The 23,024-nt window shown below is 38.6% G+C and overlaps 1 protein-coding gene across 1 annotated transcript in view; it reads left to right on the top strand.

Annotated features, from left to right (window-relative positions):
- Nucleotides 1–1,126: 1,126 nt before the first annotated feature.
- ttc33 (tetratricopeptide repeat domain 33) overlaps nucleotides 1,127–23,024 on the top strand; it is a 42,531-nt gene continuing 20,633 nt past the window's right edge. The window contains exons 1-3 of the mRNA XM_053618411.1: nucleotides 1,127–1,194; nucleotides 12,914–13,135; nucleotides 20,692–20,773. Of these exons, the coding sequence (XP_053474386.1) occupies nucleotides 12,915–13,135; nucleotides 20,692–20,773 (303 nt within the window). The 5' untranslated portion in view covers nucleotides 1,127–1,194; nucleotide 12,914. The remainder of the gene's footprint in view (nucleotides 1,195–12,913; nucleotides 13,136–20,691; nucleotides 20,774–23,024) is intronic.

Here is a 23,024-nt window from a genome sequence, read left to right as displayed (position 1 = left end):
ACAGTTTAGTTTTTTTTTCACACTAGGCTCACTCATATTAACTTTCTCAGCTAAGAGTCTACATCCTCTATCTAAAAACGTATCCATTTTAAATAGTCTTAGGTTTTATCAGCGTGTGGCTAACAGTGCTGTACACTAGTATATCAACAGATGTCTGTTTGGTGTGTCTTAGTGTGCTGTGTATAATATATATAATTTATTAATATTTCTCATTTTTATGTACATTATAGTTCAAAGGTTGACAATCCTAACTTACATACAGGTAAAATAATTTTTTTTAAAAATGTTCTAAAGTATCTATAGGGCCCCCGGTAGCCTCTGTCAGCCCCCCAGGATGCCACGGCCCCCAGTTTGAGAACCGGTGCTCTACACACACTTTCTCTTCTGTTCTGTTCCATAGTCTATTCTTTTGTTTTCAGTTGTCTTGTTTAAATGCAGATGCTGACAAGTTTGTGTTGTTAACATGTAAAAATAAAGACGGTCAACTGTTGGGAAAATATTTGTGTTTTGGCGTGTGTGTGAAAGATTTTGTGTTGAAAATGAAAGTTTGTGTGTTATTGTACCTATCATAGGACTAGGATATTCTGCTTCATCTTGAACCCAGGTTTTATATCATATAAACAGAACAGAGAGACTTTCAATGAGAGGTGGGACTTACAATTCTCCATGTAGTCTGAGATTCAGGATTTTCCCTTCATTTTAATCAGATCCGAAGTAACTTACTACTTTAGTAGTCTTCTCCTTGTATACTTTATTACTCTTACTCAAGTAATTCTTAACACTACAGTAGACTAGTTTTACTTGTACTTGAGTAAAATCTTTGGCTACTCTACCCACCTCTGTAAATAAGTAAATAAAAAGAAATGCCCCGCGCATGTCATTTAATAACTTCACAGCACATTTTGTGACGTTTTGAAATAATACATACAATGTAAGTAAAAGTATATTAACTGTTAGAAACAGCATCAACTACCAGAATAAATTATTTATTGGCAACTGAAATATTTTATTTATTTATTTTTTTTAAAAAAATCTGAATAATATTGGAATAATAAAGAAAATCGGCACAAACCTGAGGGACGTATATTAGGCAACTACAAAAAAAAAGTCATAACTTCCGGTTCTTCCTGTTTCTGAAATAATACTTCCGGGTTCAGGTCTATGTTATATTAGCAAGAAACCTCTGCGAAAAACGTAAGTTAACAAGAGTGGTTTGACAATTGAGCATGTTAGTATGTTATTATGCGTATTTGTCGCTTAAATAGCGGCGTTAAACCTGAAATTATCTCATGTCATGTGACAATAACAATGGCTCCAGACACCAGTTTAAGTTTAAAAAGGACACCTTAGTCACGTGTAGTTAGCAGTTTTACTTTTAAATACTTATTCTAATACCAGTGAGCATACCTCACCTGTAGGGGTAAAATCTCCTTTATGAGAACCCATAAGACATGTTGTGTTTTTCCGTGCACACCATTTGCTACTTTTATTACCTACTCAAATTCCCCCTCATACAGTTATAAACTGCTGCACTAGGCAGCAGTTAATAGTGCTATAACCAAAGTTTGTAGAGACATTAATCAAAAATGCGCTGTTGACTTTGGGCTATTGGGAATGTTGCACACCCGTTTAATTTCTAAATTGGCACTTTAATCACTGATACGTAACAATAACATTTTCTGTGCATTTACATGGGCCGAAGAGGTAAAATCACCCACAAGAAATGTCCAATGCTTATCTTTTGGCATGTCAATTTCACATATTCTAATTTTGTCCTTTATGTGTATAAAATGCTATAATATTAGCGGACATCCCGCCTCTCTCCTGGAAGTTCAGGTGTTGTGTAGAAATCGGTGGCTAGGGGTCGCTGTTCAGCAAATGTTCGCACGGGAACTTCAGGCCCGTGCACGTGACCGTGAGCCTGCAGACATTGGTGCAGAGAGCAGACTCTGAAGCGGAATGCCGCGTCAGAGGAGCCGAGCGGTTTTGTAAATAAAAGATGTTTCATGTCTTAGAGAAACACGTCCAAGCTAGATATTGTCACGAGCATCGAAATGCTTGTATAGATAAGAAATAAAACATTAATGCTGCTGTTACGTCTGCTGCTAGATTAATGTTTACAACTATTAATGGTTTCGTTATAAGTATGGTTTACAGTAGCGCTTGTTGTTGTGTATAACATATTCTGATTGTCTGATACATGTAGGCTTATCTCTATTCGTATAGCTCTTTACTGTAATTACCCAGTAATGTTGGAGATCATATAGTTTGTTATTTACAAATGCATATTACTCTGAGTCTCCCTTATATTGATAGCGGCTAGTGATGTGTCGTTCATGAACGATTCGTTCATTTTGAACGAATCTTTAATATGACTCGGGAACAACGAGTTGTCTCAGAGTGATACGTTCACTTTTGACCGCGCATGGGCTGCAACATCCCCATAGGTTCTGTACCGAAAACAGAAATGATTAGTTCACCTTTTGGGGTCTTGGGGTTCGATTTGTTCGTTCTTCTGGTGACCGCCCCATAGGCAATGCACCATGCAATACCGGAAACAGAAATGATTAGTTCACCTCTTGAGTCTTCGGGTTCGAGTCGTTCCTTCATCATGTCACAGCCCCACTGCATTCAGCCTATGGGGCGGTCATGGGATGAACAAACGACTCGAACCCGAAGACTCAAGAGGTGAACTAATCATTTCTTTTTCCTGGGAACAGAACGACTTTGATCAGGAGATGAGGTGAACTAAAAGACTGCATAGCCTGAAGACCCAGCTAAGCAATTAATCAATCATTTCTGTTTTCATAATTCAGCCTTGGCTGCATTAGCCTATAGTTTATTTTTTATTCCAAATGTGATCAACGTTTGCGTAAGTACTAGATGTGTTGGGGAATTTCACATGTAACATTTTAATTATATTGTGCTGAAATGAACAAAATTACTCAAAAAAAGATTTGTTCATTTTGCTGATCGAGATTCAAAGATCCGAGTCAGTAAAATATCTGAACTTCCCATCACTAATAGCGGCTTCCTGACGTCTGCAGATTATATACAATATCCCAGAAATCAGTTTTTTTGAGAGCGAGAGAGAGACACCAGAGAATTTCTAATAATAGACGGGCTCTGGAGAGACACAGGCTGGGTCCGAATATCCTTACTGCCCTACTACACAGTAGGTGAAAAACAGTACGCCAAAGGACTAGTATGTGCAAATTCTCAGTATTCATAAAACGGCAGGTGAGAAATCCCCGGATGAGGTACTGCTTCCGCTGAGAATCTGCAGTATGGAACCACTGGACAATGTGGGTGATTCTCATTTCTTATTTGTGCATCCTCGTTTCCTTCCCTCGCTTCCTTCCCTCGCTTCCTTTCCTTGCATCTTAGCTCTACCCCCTTAGGATGCAAGGATGACATGCGAGGAGACAGGGATTGAAGTAAGTCAAATTAAATATCCTCGCTCTCTCAAGCGTCACTTCAAAGCAATGTTAATTAATGATGGGTATGTCTCAACCAGCTCCCTAGTTCAATAGGTAGTGAATCACTATAAAGGGTATGCATTGATATCACTTTCCCATCGGAACACACCCCCCCCCTCGGCCAGACTGAGTGGCAAAACATCCAGCAAAATGGCTGCTTTTAATAGGGGAAGCTGCGAAAATGCTAGTATAAATAACGATTATCAGCTTAAATTAAAGGCAGTTGGACTCGATAGTGACCCTTACAACTTGCCCAAGAACCTGTGGTCCATGGACATTGGCATGTGGCCAGAAATCGGTTTTCCGACATTTATATATACCTGCTTTAGACGCCAAGGAAATACACTAAGCAAAGCCTGAAGGCATGTAAAAACCTTGATGCTTGGTCCTACTTCAAGGCAGAATTTGTTGGAGAAATTAGTGATAAGAACACAAATATACATTCTGGTTGTATCTGGACAGGTATGTACAAATATTTTTATTTTATTATATAATTTTATTTGGTAAATCGTAAGCTAGCTAGTCCTAGTTTTTTGAAGCTAACACTGCTTCCACTTACTAACATTATATATTTCTATAAAAAAACTATTTGTGAAGGTAAAACACAGTCAGTGAATGAATGAGCCCCATTATTCATCAATGGAAATAGGCAGCGTTTAAAAAGAAATATGTAGCAAATTACTCATCAATGTACAACATGAATACCACATGCCAAAAGAACTTAAACTTCTCTATTTAGTTAAAAAGGACTGAATGGTTTTTTGGTACTCTGTAAAAAGATGGCTCTGAATTCTTGTTTAATCTGTTAGCACAATTGATCGCACAATAGCTTTTTCCCATTTTAGATGCGTTTTTTTCTGTGTTTTCTTGGAATTCATGCTGTATTTTAATGCTGCTGCTCAGTCTTTTGGCCACTCAGTGGGCGTGACCACGGCGAGTTCCGGCTACCGTGACGTCACGTGCATACCCTCTATATCGTGTACACGAGTTGGGGCACTGCTAAGGACCCTGTCTCATTACACATTGGCTGCTTCTGAAATCGCATACTGTGACAGTACAGTACGTACTCCAGTCGATGCAGCACCTACTGCATGGCCATTGAAAGAGTACGCACTAATCAGTATGTGTGTGTAGTATTAATGCAATCCCGGATGTTGGCATTGCCATGTGACCTTCATTGTAATTATAAACACAAAAATCTTAGGGATCACCAGATTAAAGCAACCACACTAATGGCAAAATACACATCAGGAAAGTTAACTGAATTAGCTATTTAATGTGGGCAGTGTTAACAGGCTGAGGTAAATTCATTGCTGTTAGCTTGGCCAGCTAATGTATGATGGAGATCACACAGCAGGTTTCAAACGCTGTGACAACTGTTTTCTTGTTTAAACCTTCAACAAGTTAACAGTTAATTTGGGTATTGTTAAACAAGTCCGGTTTAATACTTAAAAAAGCTGGCATGCTGTCTTTGTCAATTTTTTTTTTCTGGGCTCGTCTGCACCAGTCCCGTTGCATTATGGGATTTTTGACTAGTGTAGTGTACATCAGTTGCATACTGCGAAATCTCACCAAAAGCAGTATGCCATCTGGGTATTTCTTGCCTACTGTTTCTGGCCTACTGAGAATTTGGACATACTACCCCTCTGGCATACTGCTTTTCACCTATTGTGTAGTAGGGTAGTATGCGATTTCGGATGCAGCCATTGGGACACAGTTAACTGCATTTCTGGTGACATGATGTAGGTGACATTTTTATAACGTCACCAAAAATGAAAACGATTAAAATATATAATATTTATATGCCGTATTCAGTAGGTATTGAATTGAATGCAGTAGGTACTGTCACAGTATGCAATTTCAGATGCAGCCAGAGAGGGTGAGCAACAAGAAGCGAGAGTCTAAATAGACCCATCAGTTTTCTCTGTATGCGTGCTTTATAGTCGACCTCTCTCAGGCACTGTTTACACTAGTGGGTTTTCGTTTTAAAACGGCGCTAAGCTAATTGGTGCTTGTGCTTTTGTAGATGGCTGCGCGCACACTGCTTCTCCTTCATCTCGTAGGATATGATGTATACAGTATCTCACAAAAGTGAGTACACCCCTCACATTTTTGTAAATATTTGATTATATCTTTTCATGTGACAACACTGAAGAAATGCCACTTTGCTACACTGTAAAGTAGTGAGTGTACAGCTTGTATAACAGTGTAAATTTGCTGTCCCCTCAAAATAACTCTTCACACAGCATTAATGTCTGAACCGCTGGCAACATAAGTGAGTACACCCCTAAGTGAAAATGTCCAAATTGGGCCCAATTAGCCATTTTCCCTCCCTGGTGTCATGTGACTTGTTAGTGTTAAAAGGTCTCAGGTGTGAATGGGGAGCAGGTGTGTTAAATTTGGTGTCATTGCTCTCACACTCCCTCATACTTGTCACTGGAAGTTCAACATGGCACCTCATGGCAAAGAACTCTCTGAGGATCTGAAAAAAAGAATTGTTGCTCTACATAAAGATGGCCTAGGCTATAAGAAGATTGCCAAGACCCTGACACTGAGCTGCAGCACGGTGGCCAAGACCATACAGCGGTTTAACAGGACAGGTTCCACTCAGAACAGGCCTCGCCATGGTCGACCATAGAAGTTGAGTGCATATGCTCAGCGTCTTATCCAGAGGTTGTCTTTGGGAAATAGACGTATGAGTGCTGCCAGCATTGCTGCAGAGGTTGAAGGGGTGGGGGGGTCAGCCTCTCAGTGCTCAGACCATACGCCGCACACTGCATCAAATTGGTCTGAATGGCTGTCGTCCCAGAAGGAAGCCTCTTCTAAAGATGATGCACAAGAAAGCCCACAAACAGTTTGCTGAAGACAAGCAGACTAAGGACATGGATTACTGGAACCATGTCCTGTGGTCTGATGAGACCAAGATAAACTTATTTGGTTCAGATGGTGTCAAGCGTGTGTGGTGGCAACCAGGTGAGGAGTACAAAGACAAGTGTGTCTTGCCTACAGTCAAGCATGGTGGTGGGAGTGTCATGGTCTGGGGCTGCATGAGTGCTGCTGGCACTGAGGGACAGTGCTACAGTTCATTGAGATACAGTTCATGAATGCCAACATGTACTGCGACATACTGAAGCAGAGCATGATCAGTATGCAGTATTCCAGTATGGTAATGACCTCAAACACACCTCCAAGACAACCACTGCATTGCAGAAGTAGAGGGTGAAGGTGATGGACTGGCCAAGCATGTCTCCAGACCTAAACCCTATTGAGCATCTGTGGGACATCCTCAAACGGAAGGTGGAGGAGCACAAGGTCTCTAACATCCACCAGCTCTGTGATGTCATGGAGGAGTGGAAGAGGACTCCAGTGGCAACTTGTAAAGCTCTGGTGAACTCCATGCCCAAGGGGGTTAAGGCAGTGCTGGAAAATAATGGTGGCCACACAAAATATTGACACTTTGGGCCCAATTTGGACATTTTCACTTAGGGGTATACTCACTTTTGTTGCCAGAGGTTTAGACATTAATGGCTGTGTGTTGAGTTATTTTGAGGGGACAGCAAATTTACACTGTTACACAAGCTGTACACTCACTACTTTACATTGTAGCAAAGTGTCATTTCTTCAGTGTTGTCACATGAAAAGATATAATCAAATATTTACAAAAATGTGAGGGGTGTACTCACTTTTGTGAGATACTGTATATACACTGGGGAATTTTATATAAGATCCTCTCCCTCCAGAATGTTTAATTTTAGCAGCACCACCCATGTTACTATGGCAACCGGTAGTAGGAACGCCTATTGGCAACTTCATAGTACAGCGACTGACGACTTGCAGCAGTAAAACCACTGCATGTATGAACACAGCATAATGGTCATATGATAGGGAATTGACGAATCAGGGAAGGATATGCAATGATCCAGAAGGCCCAATCATGGGGCGAATGTGGGCAGCCACGACTTCGTTTTCAAAAGTCTTTGTTTTGGTCTGTTTACACTGAAACGCTAGCCACAAGTTTCACGGCCACAATGCCAGCTGCCTTAAACAAACATAATATAGGGCCTGTGTTTCAGGTGTTTCGCCAAATTCCAGGTGTTTCCTCGCTTTGTTTGAAATGAAGGATAGCATCGGTTGCACACCAGCAATGCAGCGACGCTACCTTTCGTCGTCTTCTGTAGTTTTTCCCGTGTGCTTGTAGGTGTTCTTCTTCTTCTTCTTTACCACTTATGGACTGACTGAAACACTTGTGCGTATTTGCTGCCACCTTCAGTTCCGGAAGAATTGCAACCCCGGTACCTTCATTACCAACAATATCCACGTTACTGCAGAAAAACAAGTTCCGTCACGTTTTAAGAATGTTGGTACCAACTTGGTACCGAAGTATTGGTTCTTGTGACATCCCTACTCGCTGCTGGTGAAGATTTCTCCACACGGACAACCTAAAGAGGCATGAGATTACTTTGGATGGTTCCACTTAAAAACCAAGAAGATGACTTTGGACTGCAATTGATATGAACACTTTGGCTACTGTAAGAAAAAATTATGAAGTCAAATATCTCAAAAATGTAAAATAAGGATAGCATTTAATGTGACCACTTTCTGTTCTGACAGTATTGATGTCGTTACAGGTGTGACCCCCAAATGGTGAGGTGCTAGAATAGATGCCTTTCTGAATGATAATTACGGTCACATACCCCTTTGTTCAGGGATGGTTCTTGATGTCCCACTGCCGCTCCCATGCTATAACTGATTGAATGTCACTTTAGGTGGTATTACACACCTGTTGCTGAGACTGAGGTGAATTGTCCCTTTGATAATTAAGCCTGTTTCAGGGATGGGCTTTTTCCAACAACTACCTTGGAGTGGAATCTGTTTAGAGGCAGTCTGTAATTTGATGGTTTAGGACTACAATTGCTTTGATAGCTTTACAACTGCAATTACCCAGAACAGTTTTACACTCAAGTCTCCATCAGTGAACAGTTGATAACTTCAACAAAATAGATTTCATGTTAAAACTATAATGAATTTCCTATTTACACAATTGCACTTTTTGACCATGTAGTACACAGTTATAGAAGGGAATTATTTAGAATTGCACTATCCGGTGTTACCCACATGAGGATGGGCTGCCTGTTGAGTCTGGTTCCTCTCAAGGTTTCTTTCTCATATCGTCTCAGGGTGTTTTTCCTTGCTACCTTTGCCTCTTGCTTGCACAGTGGGGATCCATTTATAAATTTAAAATTTATATCCTGTATTTATATATTTCTTTAAAGCTGTGACAATGTACATTGTTAAAAGCGCTATAGAAATAAAATTAATTGAAAATAAATTAGAGTTGCAATAAGTAATCGATAAAATCTATAATAATTGATTATGAAAATCGCTGTCAACTAATCTCATTATCGATTAGTTTGTCTGCACACGGCACGGGGTGCATTTACTCATTGCGTTACTTCAGTTCTGAAAACATGCATCGGAGAGTAAATACTAAAGTTGTGTTCCAAATGACATATTATACACTTACACTATGCACTATGTACTCTACCGTCTACTGTATGAATTTTAGAAAGGTAGTATTGTCTCAAATGGAACACGAGCATTTTTTAATAACCGGAACTATAAGCCGTTTCCCAGTCAGTGGCACATGATCTCATATACACGTAATTACAAAACAATTTCACACAATTGCAATTTCGCCAATTCAAGTATTTTTCCACAAAAAACTCAGCATATTGCATCACAAAAAAAACAACAACAATGCAGCAAAATCAAGCATTTTTGATCACAACAATAACAATAAAACTTCTGAAATCCTGTATGAACTGACAAATGCAGTCTTCATAGGCAAAGCCTAGGGCTCAAACCAGGAGTAGACATTCAGAGCTATTAATTATTTAAATAATCATTTTAACAATGCACATCTGGGCAGAAAGAAACACCTAGAAGTTACATGTTGTATTATTTTCGATATTTATATTTATATATATATATATATATATATATATATATATATATATATATATATATATATAATATATATTTTAAATGGTTGTTATAGGGGATAACAACTGTATGTCACTTTGTGATTTTGTTGGAAGGTATTAGCTATAGGGTTTTAACAACTTTGATTGAACTGTCCTCATATTCCACCAAAAATATGTAGGGGGAAACTAGCAGATCAGCTCAGAAGGGGAAATGTTTGCAAACTTAATATTTCAGTAGCTGATCAACTATTTGTCCAGCTATAAGTTGAAATTAGTGTATTTATTAATACTTCATAAGATATTACCTCCGTGTATACTGGCAATAATATCCTAAAAATAGGGGAAACACTACATTAAGCAGAGGTCGACCAATAGTAGATTTTACAAATAACTACGTTGAGGAAGTACCTGCTGATAACTGATTAATCAACCGATAGTTTTTAATATTGATACTGAATAAAAACATAAACAAGGTAAAATATTGCATAACTTTATTACAACAATAAACAGGACTAACTGTACCATGGAAGTGTACTGTACTGTTTAAAATTAAATAAATATATAGACATTAATATGTGCATCCATTTTCTGTACCGCTTATCCTAAGCAGGGTCATGGGGAGCCTGGAGCCTATCTCAGGGGACTCCAGGCACAAGGCGGGAGACACCATGGACAGGTCCCAATCCACTGCAGGGCACAATCGCACACAGACTCACATACCCATTCACACTACGCGGACAATTTGGAAATGCCAATCAGCCTACAATGCATGTCTTTGGACTGGGGGAGGAAACCGGAGAACCCGGAGGAAACCCTCATAGCACAGGGAGAACATGCAAACTCCTCTCACACAGGGCAGAAGCGGGAATCGAACCCTCAACCCTGGAGGTGCAAGGCAAATGGTATAATAAAATAAAATAAAAAACACGTCAAATAAGACAGCAAAATTTGTCAGACAGTTTTTTTAGCCTCTAGAGGCCACTCTCATACTGTATAATGACGCTGAACCCTTCTCAGCCGTTACCGCAATGGACACAACCGGGAAAAGCTATTGATATAGATTTTTGCTGATAACCAATTGCTGGAACTATTGGTTATCAGTGGCGATTAATCAGCAAAACCGATCAGGGGTTAACTGCATTCTCCTCCTCTGACATCAATTAGTATACTGGTCTCTGAGTTATGTGCTTTGCACTGTCCACAAGGTAATGTTAGAACTTTGGTCACAAATGTTGTAACATGGATGTAATAACATTGAACTTTTAGGGAAGTAAATAACTATCACACACATACCAAACATCACACACTTGCTGTTATCAGTACACTCTAGCCATTAGAATGCATGTTAAATGATCAAAAGCATAATAATGAACTGTAACGCATGATACAAACAAAGCATGACATTAATAGACAACAAGTTTAAAAACCAAGATGCATCATTTTAAGAGTCACTGACCTTTTAGGAGATGTAACTTGATGCATTTGTTAAAAGATGGGTTCTGTTGAATGTGTGAGTGGTGGTGAGAAGATGGGGGACTTTGTAATCCCGGGGGAAGGAACAAAGGTCTCATTCCATAAGGAGCCTGGGATGACTACCCATACCCCCCAACCCCCTTTTGTGAATCTTAGGACATCAGATGTACTGGTGAGGGTCTTTGGGTGTTATCTATTGGGTGAGCCAATTGGTCTTGGCCAATGGCCTAAATCAATAGGTTTGACAGGGGTTTCTGTGGCTGAGAGGGTTCATCACTTGGTCATGGGTATTATCTAACAATTGCACTATTGTTCACAGATCAGCAGAAATTAGGCAGGCAAAATAGTCCGTAATTTGTTTCCAGGTAATTGTGTATATATAATGGCCCTTTTGAACAATATATTGCATATAATTTAAGGTTGAATTACAACCTGTGTGTGTGTGTGAGAGAGAGAGAGAGAGAACTTTTGTCATATTTAACCTTAGCGCTTCTACAAAGTGCTTTACACTGTTTCTCATTCACCCATTCTCTCACACACACACACACACCAATGGCAGCAGCGCTACAATGCCTGCCATCGTGAGCAACTTGGAGTTCAGTGTTCTGCCCAAGTACACTTTGGCATGTGGAGGCATGTGGGCTGGGGATCGAACCATCAACCAGGCGATTAGTGGACTACCTGCTTTACCACCTGAGCCACAGCCACCCCATAAAGTGTTCCATATGTGACAAGAGTTTAGTGTTTTCTTGCTTTGTAGTTATCCAAATTCTTATTCTTTCTGCAATTACATAAGGACAAGAGACATACACCAATTGGACCATGTGAGCGGAGCAGAATGCTGATAATTCCACCAGGGCAGATCACACCTTTCTTAAGATTCCTTCTCTGCTCGCTCAGACCACTCACCGCCGCTTGCTAACATCTGTTAAATTAATCAGTTTAAATTGATTACATTTAAATAAATTAATACAATTAATAAAAGGCACAGCCTGTAACAGAATGTCACCCACAAATATCATAATTATTATCTCTACTACTGTAATTGAGGCATTTATTCAAGCAATGTATTACAAACTGAAACTATACTACAGAGAAATATCATGTCAGAGTGGGATTTGAGCAAACTTTGTTTTACTGGTGAGTGGTACATGAGTGGAGCGTTCAATTTGGCTGTGAGCAATTGAGCGGAGCGCACATGCATTTAGCTGTCACACACTGTTCCACTTTGCTTGCAATCTCTGACTGTATTTATAGAAATTTGGATATTTATTTGGATAATTCTGTGGATATTTATGTAGAATTTCAGTCGTTTCTCTTTGTGATATATTGAATGGGATGTACTAAGTGGGATATATTGAATATAGGGGTGCAAAAAGCATTTTCAAATTATTCATGTGCAATAATCAGCAAATAATCTGTTTATGAATAAATAATGTTGCTTATAAAATAATGCTTATAAAAACTGAATTAATCCTATTTTGCTATGTGTAAGGCTTGGCTTATACTTCTGTTTTAATGTGGATTTGTGTGTTTGCAACACAGAGAGGAGGATTACAGGTAAGTGCGGCACATATATGTGAAAGCTTGTATCCCGTCAGAGAGAACTGTGCTTTGTGCATATTTGTGGTGCTCTACATCAACCGGTCCTGAGGTGAAATGTTGTGATGAGACATGGTGATATTTCTTCTGTGGGTTTTATCAAGAGTTTCAGAGAAAACTGCTTGAAATAGATTTTATTATAACACCTCTCTTTTGTTGTTTAAGGAAATGTCTAGTTGAATATGAAATTCCATGACAATCATTTTTCATAATCAACGTTATTGAGTATTCACAATAATTGTTGCAGTCCTTGGTTCCAACCTCTCTGTCCAGAGCTTATAAACAATTAAAAACTTTTTGTCTATAGTCATGATACTTGTTTTTCACTTATGCTGTCCTTGTAAGATTGAAATACAGGCTTGTTATCTTGGACAGGATGACTTCATTTAGCTGGAATAGGAAGATTGGGGAGAAGGTTTCTAAGGCAGCGGTGCAGCAGTTTGAGGCAGAATCAGCAAAGGTGGAAGATAACATGGAGCTGGAAGGAGTAGATTGGCTGCATGCAATCAAGCGCAGGCGTGAGGTACTGCTGGAGAACTGTGCAGCCAAGAGTAAGAGACTGAAGGATGAGGGAGCACTGTTGGCTGAGCAAAGCAGGTATGTTAATGCAGTGCAACTGCCTGTGTTGTGTTAATTGTCCAAAAGGAGGGTTAACCAAAAATTAAATGAAATATTAGGCATTTTAGGATGTAATAATTATTAAAAAGGATGTATTAGCCTTTACAATTTTTGACCACAAGGTGGTGCTGTCCTGAAACATTTTAAGTACCTTCAGGGAATAGTACCAATTTTCATAACATGTCAAGACGTTGGTCAAAAACAGTATTGTACGACTTAATTCAAAATGGCTGACACCCAAAATGGCCAACATAGTAAAATTTCATATCCTTTTACTCAGTATGCCCCACAAAATCTAAAAAGGCCAGTTTCAGGATTTTAGGATAAACCACTCAGAAGTTTTAAGCAAAAATCTTTTTTTCCATATCTTTCATGATCACTAAATGCCGCTGTTCCAAAACTGCAGGTTCCCTCAAGTTATGATGCCTATGACATATACTCATGTTGGATTGAATCTGCTGAAGTGTTATGGAGATATGACCTCATCCATTTCAGTGTGCTTGTCGTCGAATTCGTTTGCACAATATTCGGTAATGGTCTGACGATGATCTGAGTCACATTTTGTGAAGATCCGATGAAGTGTCAAGGAAGAGTTTAAAAAAAGTAGGTTTTCAGAAAATTAAAAATGGCAGAAAAATTTTGTTTCAAGCCCTTACATTTAAAATGTTATTAGCATAAACATGAGTGCAAATTTCACCTGTTGGTGGTGCTATAGGGTTTGTTTTTGTTATACATTGAAGACGTTTGGGTTTGAGATCAAAAGATGAATATGAGATAATAGATCAGAATTTTAGCTTTTATTTCCTGATTATTTAAATCTAGACGTATTACACAATGTAGAACATGGCACCTTTGGTGGTAGACCACACAATTTTTAGGTGAGCAAATGTTGGTCATTCATGTCCGTCAACAATGTGACTATATCAACATGCAATATTGTTGATGAAAAAAGACAGGACTAAAATGTAGTTTAAAAAAACCAACATTTTTTACCAAAATCGCTCTCAATTTTATCCACAAAAAAGAGGAGAAAAAATATTATAGACTGTTTTTTTTCCACCTGAAAGTGAGCTCCGCACATAAATAGTGAGTTCCGCATATAGTATAAGCATAGTGGGGATATTTTGCACAATGACTTTCCTGTTTGGCCATTATACCTACAGGCTGCAGCCAATGTTAGTCTACATGTTTATTACAAATAGAAACTTGGTCAGTAGTTACATAGCGAGTTACATATGCAATGTTTGTAAAGTGTTTTAGCTGTCATTTATGCAGATTCAAAAGTCTGGGCTTTTTTTTATTGCACTTACACAGGCTATCACTCTTAATAGTCAAAAAAGGCAGGAAAGCAAGAGAAGAGTTTGAAGGGGAGAAAGAGACCGTCACTTGGGCAGGATGAAAAAAACTATATTAAATTACTTTGGACTATCAGGTAAAAAAAGCTAGGAGTGAGAGGGCAGTGGTTTGTGATAATGATAAAATAAGGATGAACAAACTGTGTTTATGTGCCACACATTTAGAGGGCTGCATTGGGAATGGTATCCCGTGGGCCCCATGGGACCAAACACAAATCTCTCTGGAGCAGGTGGTTTTACCTTTGCTGTGGTCCTGGGATTTGGCGCGTAACAAGAATAGAGTCAACAAATGAAGTTGAGAAGAAAATTAAAGTGGCTATTTACTTAACAAAAACAAAGCAAGGCAAGTCTGACATTTGGAAACAATTTTCAGTTGTTACTTAAAAAAATAGAAAAGAATTTAACTTTGTAAGTATTCGTTTACAACAGGCACAAATCTGGCACCTCTGGGTTGATACATACCTGCTCCGTTCTCCAGAGTCAAAGTAAACTCTCATTCCACAATAAAGCCCTTCTTCCTGCTCATATTAAGCAAGAAACTGCAAATAAATGTGTTGCACTTTGCTGTAAAGACATTCGTATGACTTTGTTTCCGGGAAAGGCTTTGTTGACATAGTTCAAAAATTTGTTAATGTAGCTGCTAAATATAGCATATTTGATGTAAGAGATGCTCTGCCACATCCAACTACTGTGTCCAGACATCTTGAGGGAAAAGCACAGGCACTGCAGTTGTCTGTGGCAACGAAGTTAAAGCCCATCATTGAAACGTGCCATCACAACAGATTACCATAAACTTCATTCATATCCAGCACCATTCATTACACAAACAATGACTTTGGTCTCATTTCGAGGGTGTTGTTTGCGGCTCTCTTCGAAAATGGCGTGCCAAAAACAGTAGAGAACATTTGGAACCTGCTATTCCAGCAACTCTGTGCATTTGGAATAGACACATCACTGCTAGTTGGCCTTGTTGTGTTTATCACTGACCGTGGAGCCAACATAGTTGCTGTCCTGTGTGGATACACCAGGCTGAACTGCAATGCACACATCCTGAATGTCATCCTGTCCAGCGTATTTGCCCCAGACGTGTTGGCCAAGCTCTCTGAACTGTTGACCAATGCAAAAAAAATCTGGTAAAATATTTCAAACATTCAGTTCTGCAGAACAGCCTTGAAGACATCCCTCAGGCAATTTATCAAGAATTTACCAATGGAATTCAAATTATCATATGCTAGATTCAATACTGAAACAGCATGAGGAAATTTCTACATTACTGATGACCAATAACCAGTACGAAAGAATTGTACAGCTCAATGAAAATAGTGGTTGCATTTCTCAAGTTATTCAAAGATGCTACTAATGACCTCGAGTCAACTCCACTCCAAGCGTATCACTTGCACTGCCGTGGACTGTCAGACTCATTGAACACTGCCAAGCAACATCATCAAGCCTGTGCTCTCCGAAGTCACTAGTGTGTGTGCCTCACGTCTGGAAGAACTGATGGGCACACATCAGCAACTCCCCTTCACATGATCTACAGGATTGCAATGTTCCTGACTCCTAAAATGCGATTGCTACGGATGTTGTGCCCAGATCCAAGAGATGACACCACCAAAGGTGTATAAATTGAATATTTAAAATAGGCTTTATAGTTTTAATATTATGAATATAGGCTATCTTGTTTGTAGACTTATTTTAAAGTGAACTTATAGCCTATTTATATTTGTGAAAAGTCTAGTACTAAAATAATAAGAGGCCTAAACTTTACTAACATTGCACTTTTTGAAAACAACCAAAGTGCTTTGAAGATACAAAAACAGAAAATACACAGTGCAGTTACAAATTAGAATTAGTTTTATGCAGTCAAGAAATAGATAAGAAACAGATAAGACAATTAATAAAAATCTTAAGAATTGCCAAATGAATAAGAGCATAAAACAAAAGAAAACTCTAATTGTAATAAAAAGTAATACATTTAATTTTTTTCAAAATGATCTAATCCAGAGGTACAAAGGAAATTATCCATAAGATAAGGTTTGACCAGGTTCCGGCCACAGCAGAGGATAAGCCACCACCAACCAAAAAGCAAAGTTGCTCTGACCGATTCACAGACTGGGAAGACAATCTTCCCAGCGCTCTCAAAACTTGCACGTTTTATTTTGAGTATCCCTGCATCTAGTGCGCCATCAGAGAGGGCATTTAGTGTGTGTTGGTAGATCTTGGAAGAGAGATGCACAAACCTAGGCCAAGTGATTCATAGTTTCATCCATTCGTTAAGTATGTTTAATGTTTTTTAGTATTTTTTTTTTCGTGCTATATGTTAATTAGCTACATAAACACCTGTGATATCTGAGATTTTTTTTAATTTCCTATTTATTTAATTAAAATTTTTTTTTATATTTAATTTGTTTAATCTTTATATATTTTATTTTAAGTAATTCAATAATATATTGTTCCTTGTTGGGTTACCAGAGTTTAACTGTTATTGTAAGGGGGGGGTGTGTGTGTGTGTGTGTGTGTGTGTGTGTGTGTGTGTGTGTGTGTGTGTGTGTGGTGTTACGTGTACATTTAAATATGTTTTTACGTTCCGCTAGTTGTGATGTTTTAAAAGTTGATAGAGTTTTATAAGGCTAATAAAAAATTGCCTGTGGTGCTTTACTTTAGCATTATTTTATCTTATGGTCAGTTTAATTAAACAGAGTGTTTTATGTCTGTTATTCTGAACGCTTAGCCCTAACATTTGTGTAAATTTTTCACAATCTCTACAAGCCGTGACCGAATGTTTGCAGGTGTGTGCGGGAATGGAGACAAATATTGCAGGTGTAGTCGGGAGTGGAACACACATTGCGGGAGCGGGAGTAAGAAAACAGTCCTGTGCAGGGTTCTACCACACACAATTCATGAATTATGTCTTAATACTCAAGAAAACATATTGTTTGGAGGAGAGATTAAATAAGTATAAAATTATTATATATTATAATAATAGGTATTTATATTCATATGTTTTATATTATATTTACACATATTTACCCCAAACCAAAAAAAAAAAAAAAGACAAAGAAAAACCTCCCCAACTAGAGTTGCCTTGGTGTATCTCGGCAATTTCCACCACTGGCTCGACTAGACTGACTGAAATGTTAATCAATAATAATCTTATGGCTAAAAATGTCTACAGTTTTCGTTGACTAAAACTAGACTAAAATACTTAGGGTTTTCATTGACTAAGATAAGACTAAAATGCCCAGATGTTTAGTCAAGTAAAACTTAACTTTAAAAAGATATCAGGACTAAATAAAAAAAATAAGAACTGTCAAGGACATTTATCACAGGACTAAGACAAAATAAAAAAAATTGCTGACAAATTAACACTAATATGAACAGACAAGTCTTGAAGTAAATTACAGTAAATAACACTTAATATTAGGTTGCATATACCTTGTTTGCTGTATCAAACTGGCGACCCACTGACATCTACAAACTGTTGCATTCTTCTTTTGTGCTGCTTTTTCAGGCTTGTACCACAGCTTATTTCAGTTGTCGTTGTTTTGTGGGGATTCACACAGTCTTCAGTCTATTCATCAGGAGGTGAAATACATGCTCAAGTAGGTTAAGGTCTGTAGAATGACTTGGTCAGTCTAAAACATTAAATTTTTTCCCCCCTGATGAAGTCCTTTGTTGCCTTGGCAGTGTGTCTTGCTGCATGAAGTTCCTTCCCATTAGGTTGGCTGCATTTCTCTGTAAATTGGCAGACAGCATGTTTCTGTACATTTCTGAATTAATTCTGGTGCTGCCATCATGAATTACATTGTTAATAAAGATTGTGAGCCCATTCCAGAAGCAGCTATGCAAGCCCAAACAATGACACTACAGCCACCCTGCTTGTCATGTTTTGGATCATGAGCAGATCATTTCATTCTCTTTCCCTCACTTTGGTTGCCAAGACCCTGACACTGAGCTGCAGCACGGTGGCCAAGACCATACAGCGGTTTAACAGTACAGGTTCCACTCAGAACAGGCCTCGCCATGGTCGACCAAAGAAGTTGAGTGCATGTGCTCAGCGTCATATCCAGAGGTTGTCTTTGGGAAACAGACGTATGAGTACTGCCAGCATTGCTGCAGAGGTTGAAGGGGTGGGGGGTCAGCCTGTCAGTGCTCAGACCATACGCCGCACACTGCATCAAATTGTTCTGCATGGCTGTTGTCCCAGAAGGAAGCCTCTTCTAAAGATGATGCACAAGAAAGCCCACAAACAGTTTGCTGAAGACAAGCAGACTAAGGACATGGATTACTGGAACAATGTCCTGTGGTCTGATGAGACCAAGATAAACTTATTTGGTTCAGATGGTGTCAAGCGTGTGTGGTGGCAACCAGGTGAGGAGTACAAAGACAAGTGTGTCTTGCCTACAGTCAAGCATGGTGGTGGGAGTGTCATGGTCTGGGGCTGCATGAGTGCTGCCGGCACTGGGGAGCTACAGTTCATCGAGGGAACCATGAATGCCAACATGTACTGTGACATACTGAAGCAGAGCATGATCAGTATGCAGTATTCCAGCATGATAATGACCCCAAACACACCTCCAAGACGACCACTGCCTTGATAAAGAAGCTGAGGGTGAAGGTGATGGACTGGCCAAGCATGTCTCCAGACCTAAACCCTATTGAGCATCTGTGGGGCATCCTCAAACAGAAGGTGGAGGAGCACAAGGTCTCTAACATCCACCAGTTCCGTGATGTCATCATGGAGGAGTGGAAGAGGACTCCAGTGGCAACCTGTGAAGCTCTGGTGAACTCCATGCCCAAGAGGGTTAAGGCAGTGCTGGAATATAACGGTGGCCACACAAAATATTGAAACTTTGGGCCCAATTTGGACATTTTGACTTAGGGGTGTACTCACTTTTGTTGCCAGCGGTTTAGACATTAATGGCTGTGTGTTGAGTTATTTTGAGGGGACAGCAAATTTATACTATTATACAAGCTGTACACTCACTACTTTACATTGTAGCAAAGTGTCATTTTGTCACATGAAAAGATATAATCAAATATTTACAAAAATGTGAGGGGTGTACTCACTTTTGTGAGATACTTTAACAACTGACAGAAGATGAAGCAATGGCTAAAAACTTCAGAGGGGTGGGGGTGCACAACCATAAGCTGTGGATTTTTTTTTTTTGGCGCATATATATATATATATATATATATATATATATATATATATATATATATATATATATATATTTATATATTTATTTATATATATAAAAATGCATTAACAATCATTAGAATCTCCTGAACACTACACATAATTTTTTGCAGCAACTCAAGTGGAATTTGACCCCTCCTATTGTCAAAAAGGCCTCAGAGCTCTCTTGATTAATTAAAGCAAAGCTCATCTGATCAAGATAGAAGGAAGCAGAGCCCTTTTTACTGGTTAAATAAACAGAGTTTTTTAAAAAATCATTCTACCCTAAAACCACAACAGTGTGTATTAGTAGTTACAGTATTCAACAGTTAGTTCCGCTTCATAATTTGATTGGAGAAGCGGCATTCCAAGAGTGCTGATATAACAACACATATACTTTTAACTTTTTTGTATTTGTATATTTTTATTTGTATTTTGTCTGTTTTTTCTACATAAAATTCCAATTCTAGCAAGTCTGTTACTCTGAAACTGTTATTATAATCACTTGTCAGTCAGATTGTGCGTTGCATGCAACACTCTATCCAGCTGCGGAGACTTGGAATTGTGCTGTAGTACTGAATAATGACATGGTTGCCATTAACCGGTGGCCTCGTGCCTAAGTCCAAATCACACTCATGCTGATATTCAGTACAACAGCAACCTTACTTGTGCAACATTGCTTAAATGTTATTTAGACCCATGCAAGTTGTGTTTGTCAGTCATTTCCCCCTTGCACGCACAGAGAAACATTGCCAAATAGCTTTGCATTTACAAATTAACAAAACTAATCTGACATCCAGAAAAATAGGATTTATGTAAGTGAGGCACACCAGTATAATTTGTTATGGGTGTGTGAATTATATGTGCTCACAATTGTATTTTTTTCCACACATGAAGCTGTTTAGAGTCCTAATTTAGAGTAAAGTATCATTTGAGTTGGCCAACATGACATGTGGTGTTGAGGTTCAGAACTTAAATTATGAAAATGTGGTTTCCTTCAGATATTGGGAAGCAGTGAAGAAATGGGACGAGGCCATTCAGCTAACTCCAGAAGAAGCTGTCCTATATGAGATGAAATCACAGGTATGGGTCAGTCAAACATACTTTAAGTATTAAATTTGTTTAGCCAATAGTTTACTGTATGTTTAGTGGTGTCAATGGACTTTAAATCATTCAAACAGGGGCATAATGCTTTTCTTTTTTTTCTTTCTATTTTCATTTTTTCACTTGATCCTCTTTGAAACAGTGCCTATTTATAAAGTTGATACACTCTATCAAATGACACATAAAACTGACATTTTGTAGTAATTTTCACAATTTAAATAAAAAAAAAAACCCAGATCAGTCACATGGAAAAAGTAAGTACACCCCTACATTTATCACACCTTCAAATCCATAAAATTAGAATCAGGTGTTGAAGATTGGGTGTCCGTGATTAGAACCTGCTTATGGAGTGCAGGTTGAACCTGTCTCATTTATACCCCTCTCATATCTAGTGTCTGGTGTTCCCTTTGCTACTGAGGTGTGTGTGGGGTGTCATCATGCCAAGATCTAAAGAGTTCTATAAGGCCTTCAGAAAAGAAAGGTTGTGGATACCTATGAGTCTGGCAAGGGATTTAAAAAGATCCCCTAATTATTTGAAATACATAATTCAGTTGTAAGGAAAATCATCTTCAAGTGGTGCAGATTTCAAACGACTTTCAGTTTGTCCAAGACTGGCCGTCCCAGCAAATTCAGCCCAAGAGCAGACCATCTGATGCAAACAGAAGTCTCCAAGAACCCCCAAATTTTATCACAGGTTCTTGTCTTGCAACTGTTGGTGTCAAAGTGCATACATCTACAATCAGAACGAGATTGCACAAATTTGACCTGCATGGGAGGCATGCCAGTAAAAAGCCTTTGCTGTCTAAAAAGAACTTTAAAGCAAAATTACAGTTTGCCAATGAGTAATATAGGCATAAATACCAGGCCTTTTGGAATAATGTGCTCTGGACAGACGAATCAAAGATAGAGTTGTTTGGCCATAGTAATAGCAGACTTGTTTGGCGCAGACCAAAGATTCCTTTTCAGGAGAAGCACCTCATACCAACTGTGAAGTATAGTCGTTTGAAATGTTATGGTTTGGGGTTGCTTTGATGTCTCAGGGACTGGACAGCTTGCATTCATTGATTCAACTATGACTTCTGCATCATATCAAAGAGTGCTTGAAGATAATGTGAGGCCATCTGTCCAAAAGTTGAAATGATAAAGACCTGATAAAACATGATAAAGATCCTGATAATGATTCATCCATATGTTCCATATCATGACACTCTGCCCTCTCACTCCTAGCTTTTTTACCAGGTGGTCCAAAGTAGTTAAATATAGTTTTTTTTCATCCTGCCCAACTGACTGTCTCTCTCCCTTCAAACTTTTCTGAACCTTTTTGACTATCAATAAAAAATAAGAGTGACAGGCTGTGTCAGTGCAATAAAAAAAATTAGAGTGGTACAGTAAAAGCCCATAGTGGCTTGAGAAACTGCATAAATGACACCTAAAACACTTAACAAACATTACATATCTCTCTATGTAACTATTGACCAATTTTCTATTTGTAATAAAAATGTAGCTAACATAACTGTGGATATTATACTTAGTAAGCTATGATAGTGAAAATTATTTTAGACAAATTAAGGTTTTAAAAATAGATAATTTCAGGTATGTACATGCAGCTTTATCCACATCAGAGCTCCTACTATTGCATCAGTTAAAGTAAGTTTCTGTTCTCTCTCTCTCTCTCTAAAGAAAAGCAAAAGAAAAGCAAACAAACTGCATGAAATTAGGGATGGACTTCATATACAGTGCATCCGGAAAGTATTCACAGTGCTTCACTTTTTCCACATTTTGTTATGTTACAGCCTTATTCCAAAATGGATTAAATTCATTACTTTCCTCAAAATTCTACAAACAATACCCCATAATGACAACATGAAAGAAGTTTGTTTGAAATCTTTGCAAATTTATTAAAAATAAAAAACATAAAAGCACATGTACATAAGTATTCACAGCCTTTGCCATGACACTCAAAATTGAGCTCAGGTGCATCCTGTTTCCACTGATCATCCTTGAGATGTTTCTACAACTTGATTGGAGTCCACCTGTGGAAAATTCAGTTGATTGGACATGATTTGGAAAGGCACACACCTGTCTATATAAGGTCCCACAGTTAACAATGCATGTCAGAGCACAAACCAAGCCATGAAGTCCAAGGAATTGTCTGTAGACCTCCGAGACAGGATTGTATCGAGGCACAGATCTGGGAAAGGGTACAGAAACATTTCTGCAGCATTGAAGG

The sequence above is a fragment of the Ictalurus furcatus genome, chromosome 28 (genome assembly GCF_023375685.1).
Source record: "Ictalurus furcatus strain D&B chromosome 28, Billie_1.0, whole genome shotgun sequence".
NCBI lineage: Eukaryota > Metazoa > Chordata > Actinopteri > Siluriformes > Ictaluridae > Ictalurus > Ictalurus furcatus.
The sequence above is the reverse complement of the archived record's forward strand: the minus strand, read 5'-3'. Positions and strand labels throughout refer to the sequence as shown.